The sequence below is a fragment of the Primulina eburnea genome, chromosome 10, assembly GCF_022965805.1.
Source record: "Primulina eburnea isolate SZY01 chromosome 10, ASM2296580v1, whole genome shotgun sequence".
Lineage (NCBI taxonomy): Eukaryota > Viridiplantae > Streptophyta > Magnoliopsida > Lamiales > Gesneriaceae > Primulina > Primulina eburnea.
Window position 1 is genome coordinate 38,390,232 of NC_133110.1, and position 12,507 is coordinate 38,402,738.

A 12,507-nucleotide genomic window follows, 5' to 3' on the forward strand; every position below is an offset into this window, starting at 1 on the left:
GAATTCCATACACGTCATATATGTTGTTCTGGATATGTTAGACATCGTAGAATCGAAGTCAGATTAAGAAACGGACTGAATATGGAATTGTTATGAATTTCAGAATGAAATTGACTTGAATTGATATCAGATTTGTATGGTGGTTGATTGTAAATTATTGGAATTAGTAGATACTGGTTTGGTATCACAGATATCGCAAGATTGTAATGTTATACCGTCAGAATTTGATAAAATAGAGATGTCGTGATTTGATTAGAATATTGATACAGATATTGATATTATCATTGCCAGATTGAACAGTGACAGACTTTGAGTCAAGACTTTGATTGTATCAGAGCGACAACAAGAAAGGTATGAATAAATGTTGATTCGGGATTGCACAACTCGAGTTAGGTTTGACTTGAGTTTCCCAAAATCACATATTTTATTTTATTACATTGATATTTGCAGATTATCAGATTGATATGTTTAGTCTATTGAATGATAGCAGAGCCAGAGTTTGAATCTAGGGCAGATCAGCCTAGCTAGGGCAGAACCGCCGAGTCTTTGTCAGAACCGCGAAGACTCTAGATTTATGGTGTATCGATGAGCTTAGATGTAGATCGACGTCTATTGTAGACACTCGATACAGTATACCAAAGTCTAAATTAGATCGGGATCCCTAGATTAGAAATGAGTCCTAGATTTAGGTACAGATTCGTATGGATTCATGTAGTCAGATTTGATACATGTTTTTATGATTGTTTATGCTTTTATATATGTTTTATATGATTGCATTAATACATTGTTTATATTGGGATATTTATATCTCACCGAAGTTATCCGGTTGTTTTCTTGTCTGTATGTGTGCATGGCAACAGGTGGGACATGTTCAGGGTCACAGAGGTGAAGAAAGCTCGAGATTAGAGTGGCGATTCCGGACTTGGATATAGATAGGTTTTATTACTTGATTGTAGTAGTTGAATCTAGTGTTGAACTAGATGCATGTTATGCAGTATTTGTATTATTATACTGGTTTGTATAATAGAATGATTCCATTACCTTTCGCATTTAAAAAAAAAATTAGACCCTGTTTATTCTAATTGATTAAATTAGTCCCAATGACGATTAAGAAGTTGATTAGCGTCCGGGTCCCCACAATATTTGTAACGTACATTTTTTTATTTTGAATGAATTCATAAAGAAAGTTATAATATAAATAGTTTCCTATTTTGATTATGAATGCGATATAGTAACAAGCAACACATGTATCGGAAGAGAATGTATGTTTTGTATGTAATATTTTTTTCACTCGCTTAATTTGAATGATTCAATTTTCTAATTATTAATTTAAAAATTATTTATTTTCTTAAAATTTCATAAATAATTAAATATCATATATAAAAATTTAAATTTATAATAGAAATTAGTTTTAAGAAAAGTGAATCAAATCCTACTGGACTTGTGGAAACGCGTGTTTTTTTTGGGTATTTTATTAAACAAGCAATAGAAAGCATGTAAGGTAAAGAAGACAAAATTTATGAATATTCTAAGATGAATACTCTTACGTCATCTTTTCTTCTACTTAGGAATAAATCAACAAAAATACCTTGATTTTACAACATTTTGTAACAATTAACTTTGAATAGAACTAATCACTGCTTAAATCGAAACTATTAGTGATCACAAAACAACTTCTATTTGTTTAAGGACCCTCGATTCGCCATAAAACAATACAAACATGCACCAACGGTTAACTTTGACAGCTTGAGTTGGTAGGATAACACGTTCTAAGTTGAGTAACTTGATATTTGATCGAATGAGAGTGCTTGAGATCTTATATATTTCATATTCACGTAGTTCAATTGATTATTAGATTGTCCACATTTCCGAATCTACATATTTATGCTTGAAAAGCTATAACAGTCGGAAATTTTTTTCAACAATCATATGTACTAATTGTCGATGTAATGGTCTTTTCGCTATAAATCATCGTAATCTTCATCAAATACCATTTAATGTCCATTTCCTTTTTCCAGCTTTAATTCTTTTAGATTCTGAAAAGTTGATTGACCTTTGACACTATGAAAATATTTTGTCAACCGGGAGTTGATAGGATATTGCGCTTTAATTTGATTACCTTTACTGATAGTTCTTGAACAGCTCGAATTGTAGTATCTACCTTGACTTGCTAATATATGACCGATCACAGTGTGACTTGAGAACTTTATTGAAAACTTGGTCCCGTCACAAGACAGATGATATCTGCATCCTGAGTTTCTGATAAGCGACCTGAGTTGATCTAGTGGCTAGAGTCCTATAAATACATGAAAAATAATTAGTAGATGGATTCAGAAACAGCTTGATATTATTCTTTGTCATTATCAAAACTTAGGATATATTTTTTTTAACATTTTTTTTGTGAAAACAAAAAAAAAAACTGCAAAACTAGATACAAAAATTATAGATAAAATAGTACATGAATTGAAAAAAAAATTAATTGCATTTAATGAAGAACATTGATACAGTGCATAAAAAATTACATGTTATTACACCTACAAAATAAATTGAAAGACCTATCTACGCGAGATTGATCTGAGTCCTCCTATTTTCCTTTTGGCTTCTTCTTCTTCCATCGGCACTTTTAGATTCTACATATTTAGCTCTCTCAACTCGCTTTTTCTACGTTTCCAGTTTTTAAATTCAATATTTTCCCTCTTTTTATCATCACCATGCTGCATGAACACAAGAACCTCCTGCATAGGGGTGGGCAAGGGTCGGGTTTTTCGGGTAGTTTGGATCGGGTACCCGATTTTTTCGGGTAGTATTTTCATTACCCGAACCCGATCCGATTCTGGACACTACTTGCATTTTAGGGTACCCGATACGTTCGGGTTCGGGTTTTTTTTTGGGAGAAAGTAATATGTTATCTTTTTGTGCCTACCAAATAATATAAGATGTGAAAATAGGCTTATCAAAATAAGATTGTCTCGTGAATGTTACACAACAAATATTTATCTCAAAACTTAGAATGAGTATTATAATTAACAAATTTTTAAATCGAGCATAAACTATTGAAATCTAACTTTGATCTTCGCAAAAAAAAAAAAATCAGAATCAACTTCTTGTTTGACTTTCAAAATGTCATCTGGAATGTTTCATTACCTACATAAAGATGTAAATTTATTAACAAAAAAATAAGCATCATAAAACAAAATTAAAGTGTACCAATAATTCATGTTTTTCATGAATGCAGGAAACAATATCCATAATATAAATAATAATAAGATTCACATGCATAAACTTCCAACCTTGAATTGAGAACATTTTTTTTCACCTTTACCATTGAATTAGTTATGATAATCAAACATCAATAATAGATGTATCAACACCCAATTTTGTCAACTCTGCAAAATAAACAAAGAAAATAAAATGTTAGTACATCGAAATGTTGAGATCGATATATCTAAAGTAAATAAAATTAAATTAAAATACATTTGTCAATCGTTTCAACATCACACCAATCTTCCTCAATATTAATTGGTTTTGAATCACATCGAAACCAGTCTTGAACACAAATGAGATATTGAACTATCTTGGGCGATAAAGAACTCCTAAATGCATCAAGTACACGCCCTCCGGTTCTAAATGCAGCTTCTAAAGCAACGGTGGAAATTGGAACTGCCAATATATCTCGAGCCATTCGAGAAAGAATGGGAAACCTGAGACTATTATCTTTCCACCATTGCAATATATTAAAGTTCTTTTTTTCCTCCTCAACATCTTCAACCAAATATTTTTCCAACTCAGACTTTACTACTTCACCTTTTCCTCCACTCTTATATATCTTGAACTCTTGCTTCAATGACAATCTAATAGCCATTTCAGACTTATCTTCTGCCTCACACAAGCGTTTCTTAGACATAACTTGCGAGCCAAGGGTGGAACTATTTGATGAAGAGCATAAACTTTTAGAAGTGTCTGGAAGTTTATTGGAATGCCTCAGTTTATAATCACCAAACAACTCGTAAAGGCCAAGTCTCACTTGTTCTTTCATGGTCTCATTTTTCCCAACATTGCCATACATTCTATCAAAAGAAAATTCAACAAACTCCAACTTATGTCGCGGATCAAGGATCACAGCATAATATAAAATCATATTCATTTTCTCAGTTGATCCCCAATACTTATCATACTTTTCTTTCATTCTTTTTGCCATCAAATTTAGTTCAAAGTCAGCACTCTCCAACTATTGCTTAAGAAGCATGTCAACCTCACTAATTTCATGAAACATAATGTTCGATGTAACATACAAAGAACCAGAAATACGCAAAGTGAGTTTATAAAAATGTTTCAAAAATTTCAGCAAAAGCTTGGATCTTTCCCAATCATGCTCATTTGGAACCCCATCATATGGATTTTTTGAAAGATCAAAGCAAGATCGACTTCATCATATGCATCAAATGCTCTTTTAAGACATATTGCCGACTCTAACATTAAGTATGTTGAGTTCCATCCGGTGGGCACATCAAGAGTCAACAACTTATTTGTTTCTATTTTTTCAAGCTGAACACACTCTTGAAATCTTTTGTACCTGGCTGGAGAACCCGTATGTACCTAACAGCTTCCCTAACACGCGAAATAGCTACATGCTCATCATTTCCTTTCAAACCATCCTGAACGACGAGATTAATAATATGTGCAATACACCTTACATGAACATATTTCCCACCCAAAATATTGTTTCCCCAATTATCAAATTTCTTCTGCAAATAAACAATTGCCCCATCATTCGAAGATGCATTATCCACAGTGATAGAAAAAATTGTACCTATACTCGAATCAAGTAAACATCTCTCGATACATTTTCCTATTTCTTCACTTTTATGACCAGATATTGGGCAAAAGTTCAAAATACTTTTATGTAAGTTACAATTTGCATCAACAAAATGAGCAGCAAGACACATGTAGTTAACTTTTTGAATATATGTTCATGTATATGTGGTAATGCACATCCTTTGACAATTATCCTTTATGAACTGCTGTAATTTCATCTTTTCACTCAAATAGAACTTGTAAATTTATCTTGTTATTGTCCTTCGTGATGGAATATCAAACATTGGACATGCAACAGACAAAAAATGTCTAAAATCAGTGTTCTCAACAGTCTTGAATGAGAGTTCATCTACAATCAACATGTAACACAATGCATCTCTAACTTTTTGTTGCTCAAATTTCCAGTTAACAAGAGAGGCATCTTTATCACTTTTATGAATTGATTGAAACGAGAGTCTATTTTGATTTGTTTCAACCTCATGTGATTTCTTCTTGCATGATTCATAATGGTTTTTAAGGGGTTTAGTGCCATTAACTTTTGGACCAGCTTTAATCTCTCTAGAACAATATTTGCATCTACCTTTTTGAACATTCTCATTTTCACAAAAGAACCTTTCAATGTGTTACCACCATTGTGACCTAGACACAACCGTCCGAGTACGTTTTTTGGAATCACATAATTTATCATCCTTCTCATCAACCTTATCACCAATGTTCATACTAACCTCTTTGTATAAGTCACTTTGTTGTTGTATGTTTGGCGAAGAAAGAGTTTCAGATATTCCTCCAAATTCCATGTATTGATAATTGATTAATAGAATATTTGCACTTTTTGGTTCCGGATTGTAGCCCACAAGATTCAATACATTGCTACATCAAACAAGAAAATCAAATTGTAAGTGACTACAGTGAGTAATGACAGCAACACAATGACATCAAGACAGAAAACATGCTACTGGACAAGAAACAAGAAAACATGAATTTGAAGAATCTGTTATTATTAATTTATTATGGGTAGTGTGTGAAACAATGAAAAGTTAGAAGAATTTGGACAGACATGTTTTAAGTTCAGTTCATGCGTTCTACATATTCAATTCATGCGTTCTACACTGAAAAGCTATTCAAAAACCAAGATCTCCATATTCAAAACAGTAGAACGGAAACCAAATACTTCATCTGCAAACAACCTCGACAACTACATTCTGCTGTAGATTATTACCATTCTAGGGAAAAACTGTGAACCTTAGCCACATTACTTATCCTTACATCTATTAGTTCTCATCGCCTAGTGTCCCTAGCTGCTACCAATTTATCTCTGCTACTGATTTTTTGCATCCCATTTTTTCCCCAATTCACGAACCCTCAAGTGCAACTCCGCAGCAACAATCAAGAAATGCACATAGTATATATTATATATATTTTCTTCCCAAATAAATCCAAAATGCGATTGTTTTCACTTTTCAGCTTAAATGTATGATACAGGAAATTCAGCAAACACATAGTGAACAAGATTTGAGCGATACCAGAAACTGTAAAACACCGACTGAAGCCAAGATTCGAGCAAATCCAGTGTCGAATTCAACAGGTCTCCAAGAAATAGCGATGTAATTCGAATTGGTTATCCGAAACTCCTGGGACTGCCGCTCACCGACCCTCGTTCTAAGTAGAAGTCTTGCACTGCTTTGGCAGTAGCTCAACTGGTACCAAGATTGCTGCCAAGATCTATATAAGTCCAGGAGGTCTTGGATTCTAATCTTGGGGAGGTAAAAACTCCAGTACCTGGGCTGGAGAAGTTCTATGAGTAATGGGTAATGGGATAACCGTGAGGGGACTTAATCCCAATCAGGAACAGCCCATGTGCATTACAAAAAAAGGCGCCTTTTATTGTAACGACCCATTACAGGCCCAGTGGACCGCCCATACGGCCCACTGCCCGATCGACCCAAGGCTATCTCGATCTTGGGCTCCCTCTATGGGGCCTTTTCCATCACGGGCTTTACAAAGGCGTCGTACGGGTTACTCATAGAACTCCTCCAGCCCATGAACTGGAGTATGTGCCTTCCCAGGATCGAACCTAAGACCACATGGATATATAGGTACTTGGCACAATCCTGGTACCAGTTGATCTAGTAGCTATTTTGGAATGAGAATCGTAGAAGTATAAGCCATATTAAGGTGTTTTCCAATTTATTAGCCCATATGTTTTTTTAAGCCCATATCGTAGAAGTATAAGCCCATATAGTATAATGAGAATCGTAGAAGTATAAGTCTTCCGGTCTTATAAGCCCAAATTTTTTTTAAAAAAAATCGGGTACCCGATCGGGTAATTCGGGTACCCACTCAATATCCGAACCCGATCCGACTAAAATATATTCGGGTTCGGGTAATACCCGAACCCGACTATTTACTCTATTTTACCCGAAAGTTTCACCCGATCGGGTTTCGGGTCGGGTGGAACCCGAAAAACCCGACCCGATGGCCCACCCCTACTCCTGCAATTGGCCGCCGATGGTGGTTTGACGATGATCCATCTGTTGGTCTGTATGATTCTTTAGTTGCATCTGTCTAGATAGTTCAACATTCATATTGAAATTTTGATGCTTCAACTTGAGCTAATCAGAATTAAAAGTGAGATATTGCTTGCTAATGGCGCTTATTTCCTTTATAATTTTAGTTCTGAAGTTGTCCAAAGATACTATATGTGCAAAGTGTTTAGCTTCTAAAGAACTCAATGACAAAGCAACAACGTGCAGTTGACCCAATACTTGGCGTGGCAGAGGATCTTCAGCTTCATCCTCATCGGTCTCAGAAAGTTGAATGTCCTGGGATGTGGAGGGGCCATATATGTTAAATGGATTCATAGGATGAATGATCATTTCTTGCGTGGACCGGTTGGAGTAATGATATATGGGATCGCCGTTTGAAAGGCTTGACTGTAGATGTGCTACGGTTCAGCCATATTTCCATAAATTCTGGTCCCATTTGGACTCATTCACCTTCTGATATAAAACATTGTGAATCACCATCTCCTTGCCTGTTGTTAGAGAGTCTTCAACCTGCATCAATACTCCATAGAATTGTGCAGAGCTTTACACGAAGAAAGAAAATGAAGAGAAAAAGTGGAAATCTTATTTCAGTAACAATGGGTTCAAAATCAATCATACAAGAGAGTATAAGTTGCCTTATTTATATGCTTGTAACTACCTATCTCCAACTAATTGACAGTTGTCATAACACTAACACTTCATTTAACATGCACTAACACATCATTTAACATCCCCCCTCAAGCTTGGAATAGGTTAAGCATTCCAAGCTTGGAGATTAAAAATTGATGCTGGTCAGAGGGCAATGCTTTGGTAAAGGCATCAGCTGGTTGAACTCGTGTGGAGATGTGAGCAGTATGAATCATGTTAGTCTTGATATTTTCCCGAATGAAGTGACAATCAACTTCAATATGCTTCGGCCTTTCATGAAATATTGGGTTTGCAGCAAGATGAAGAGCAGATTGCTTGTCACGATGAAGAGGTGTAGATGTGTCAATGAACACACCTAAGTCACCAAGAAGACCTCGAAGCCAAACTATTTCACATGCTGTCATGGCCATGGAGCGATGCTCCGCTTCAGCTGATGAACGGGAAACCGTGTGTTGCTTTTTTGTCTTCCAAGAAACAATGGAAGATCCAAGTTTGATGACATAGCCAGTAGTAGACTTGCGGCTCATAGGACAAGAAGCCCAATCAGAATCACAATATGCAGATAATTGAAGATCATTCTTGGATGATAGGAAGAGACCAAAACCAGGGGTCTTCTTTATATAGCCAACAATGCGATAGGCAGCAATCAAATGAGACTTCTTCGGTGAGTGCATAAACTGACTAATAACTTGCACGACATAACAAATATCAGGTCTAGTAATGGTGAGATAAATGAGACGACCAATTAAACGCTGATAACTCGAGGGATTAGACAGTAGTGGATCAGATTCAGAAGAAGATCCAGCAAAGTTTGTAGATTGATCAAACTCAAGTGTGGTGAGTTTGAGGTGTTGCTCCATAGGTGTGTCAAAAGGCTTGCATCCAACCATGCCTACCTCTGACAATAATTCCAAAGCATGCTTGCGTTGATTTATACAAATTCCAGCTTTAGAGCGAGCTACATCAATACCCAAAAAAAAATTCAAGGGTCCAAGACCTTTGATGTCAAAGGTAGCATGGAGATAACCCTTAAGATCCTTGATGGCACCCTCATCATTTCTAGTAATGATGATGTCATCAACGTAAACCAGAAGTATAGTGATCAACCGTCCTTGCTGCTTAACAAAAAGCGAATTATCATGCATGGATTGGCTAAAACCACCGTGTATTAGTGCTTGATAAAATTTTGAGTTCCATTGTCTGGATGCTTGCTTTAGACCATAAAGCGATTTGCGGAGTTTACAATTAACATTCTCTCGTGTTCTGTCAAACCCTGCAGTAATGGACATGTATATTTCCTCGTCCAAATCACCTTGAAGAAACGCATTTGTCACATCCATTTGATGCAACTCCCACTATCTTGGTGCCGCCACGTTGAGAAGACATCTAACAGTAACAATATTTGCCACATGAGAAAATGTATCATCATAGTCAATTCCATATTTTTGGGTGTAGCCTTGGCAACAAGCCGGGCTTAAAACGTTCGATGCTCCCATCGGCTTTGTATTTAATTTTATAAACCCATCTGCAACCAATTGGCTTTTTCCAAGGGGCAGAGAAACTACTTCCCATGTATTGTTGGCCTCCAAGGCTGCAATCTCTTTAGCCATGGCTTCACGCCAATTCGGATCAGAAGCAGCCTCATGGTACGATTTTGGTTCAGTAAGAGTGGAGACAGAGGCCAAGAAAGATTGGTATGATGGGGATAGCCTCTTGTAAGACAGATAGTCAAGGATGTTATGAGCTGTGGAAAAATGTGTGGTCGAGGAGATATTGGAACAGACATAGTCATTGCTCCAAAGAGGAGGTCTTCTAATTCGAGTAGACTGTCTTAAAGGTGGAATATCAACTTGGGTAATTGAAGTTGGTATGGAAACAGAAGGATGATCAACAACATCAGGAGGATTAGAGGATGAGGGCAAAAACAAATCATCATGATAAAAAATTAAAGGTGGGGAAACATTGCTGAGAGATGAAGGTGCAGCTGAAAAAGGAAAAATATTCTCATGGAAGTTGACATCCAGAGACACAATGAACTGCTTGGTCGAGATATCCAAGAGCTTGTATCCTTTTTGGTGAAGGGGATAGCCAAGAAAGACACACCGCCTCGCACTAACATCAAATTTGTCAATTGGTTTAAGGTTAGTAGCATTACAAAGACATCCGAAAATTTTGAGATGTCCAAAGGTAAGGAGACTTTTCGAATAACATTTCAAAAGGGGTTATATTACCTAGCAACGGAGTAGGTATTCGATTAATCAAATAAACAACATGCAAAACACACTCACCCCAATAAGGATCGGGTATTGAAGCTTGAAACTTGATGGCACAAGCTATGTTTAGAATATGGCGATGGTTTCTTTCAACTAATCCATTTTACTGGGGGGGTATATGGACAAGAGCTTTGATGAATGATTCCCAAGGATGTGAGAAACGATCTACAATCATTGTTAAAGAAGTCTAATGCATTATCAGTCCTAAGAATCTGAACTTGTTGGTTAAATTGTGTTGAAACAAAGGCCATGAAGCTCTTTAAAATCTGCATTGTATCAGATTTAAATTGCATGAGAAAACCCATGTGCACCTTGAGAAGTCATCAACCATGGTAAGGGAAAAACATGCACAATTGTGAGTTGGAGTTCTATAAGGACCCCGTATATCAACATGAAGTAATTGAAAGATACAACTAGAAGTTGATCTTTCATTAGTAGGAAAGGGATTTCTGGTTTGTTTTGCTAGTGGACAAATGGGACAGTGCATTTTAAAAAACTTGTTCTTGATAAAAGGTAAGTATTGCAAACGCAAGATAGACAAATGACCAAACCTCTTATGCCATATATCAACATCTTCATTCTTACATGCAGAAAGACTACAAGGATTTGACAAAAAAAAATTACTATAAGAGCTAAAACATGGCCTTATGGTGGAATTATCAGCAGAAGCTAGAGCAGCTTGAATTCGATCAAGATAGTATAATCCATGCTTTTGTCTACCAATCTCCATGATCTTCCCAGTTAAGAGGTCCTAAAATAAGCAAAATTTGGGTAGCAAACAACAAAGCATTGATGGTCTTTGGTGAAATGTGATATGGATATAAGATTGAAGCTAAAATCAGGGACATGTAAAACGTTTGGTAGGGTACAAGAAGGTGAGATCTGAACAGAACCAGTGGAAAGGATGTTGATGGAATTACCATTTGGTAATCTGACAGAATTAGCAGATGAAGCGCATGGCTTAGGATTTTGCAGAACACTTGAAGTACCTGTAGTGTGAGCATTCGCACCACTATCCAAAATCCATTCGTTAGATTTAGCATTTGTCATTAAACTGGTAAAGTTACCTCCATTGTTGGTTGTATGATCTGTAGACACAGGAAATGATCAAGCAGCCGCAATAGTTGGAGATATTGATTATCAGTGAAAGTATGAGCCATATTAGAACCTCCCTTGGAGCATTTGTGAGAAACTCCACAAGCTGCAGTAGTAGAATCAGTGTGGTTCACGGATGCCCTGAAAGGTTTCTGCTGTGACACATGGTTAAATTTGTGGTTCTTATTTTGAGGAAATTTCTTGTACAACTTGTGACCAGGAGGATAACCGATTAGGCGAAAACACCGATCCTTCATGTGACCAGGAACATTGAAATTCTCACATTTTATCGAATCATTTCCTTTACTCCATGAGGAGTAAAAAGCTGCTGCTAGCACATTAACAATCGATGAAAATGAAATAACATTTCTATGTGATTCTTCTTGACTGAGAATGGAATAAGATTGATTGACCGATGGTAAAGGATTCATCATAAGGATTTGACTCCGAATGTGTCCATAGCTTTCATTTAAGCCCATGAGAAATTGAAGAAGGTGTTGGTGTTGATCGTGTTCAATATATGCTCTGGCAGTGTCACAGCTGCAAGATGGTAGAGTAACAACTGAAGCGTACTCATCCCATAGCTTCTTCAAATGCGAGAAATATACAGAAATGGTGGAAGAACCATGTGCATAAAGTGCAATCTCCCGATGAAGAGTATAGATGCACGATCCACAAATTTTATAAAATCTCTCCTTCAGATCTGCCCAAACACCAGCAGCCTCTGTACAATATATGATACCGCTGAAAATTTCCTTTGAAATGGAGCTCATGATCCAAGATAGAATGATAGCATTGCATCGTTCCCACTGATGCAATGTAGGATGATTTTCTGCTGGTTTTCGAGTAGATCCATTGATGAATCCAAGCTTGTTCTTGGCACACAATACGACCAACATAGCGCGACTCCATACACCGTAATTTTCAGTGCCGATCAATGGATCAAGTACCAGAGATACTCCAGGAGTGTCCGAAGGATGCAAATAGAGAGGATCATTGAAGCTAATGTTTAGAGGATTCGCCGCCATTAACGAAGACGATTAAATTTTCGGAAGCAATCAAAGCTCTGATACCATGTTAGAGAGTCTTCAACCTGCATCAATACTCCATAGAATTTTGCAGAGCTTTAC

General features: G+C 36.5%; 1 protein-coding gene across 1 annotated transcript; it reads right to left on the reverse strand.

The window, feature by feature from the left end:
- Positions 1 to 2,706: 2,706 nt before the first annotated feature.
- On the reverse strand, positions 2,707 to 4,946 carry LOC140802928 (zinc finger BED domain-containing protein RICESLEEPER 2-like). The gene is made up of 3 exons (XM_073158538.1): positions 4,587 to 4,946; positions 3,611 to 4,228; positions 2,707 to 2,919 (listed from the first exon to the last, which is right to left on the reverse strand). The coding sequence occupies exons 1-3, from the start codon at positions 4,944 to 4,946 to the stop codon at positions 2,707 to 2,709; spliced, it is 1,191 nt and encodes a 396-aa protein (XP_073014639.1).
- Positions 4,947 to 12,507: the final 7,561 nt, after the last annotated feature.

Bases quoted from the DNA above. Each gene is read 5' to 3' on its own strand.
- LOC140802928 (XM_073158538.1), bottom strand. From the start codon at position 4,946: ATGTGTCTTGCTGCTCATTTTGTTGATGCAAATTGTAACTTACATAAA. The intron at 4,229-4,586 runs GTTCTCCAGCCA...CTTAAGCAATAG, and splicing joins AAGCTGTTAGGTACATACGG to TTGGAGAGTGCTGACTTTGA. The intron at 2,920-3,610 runs GTACTTGATGCA...ATTATTTGGTAG, and splicing joins CATTTAGAACCGGAGGGCGT to GCACAAAAAGATAACATATT.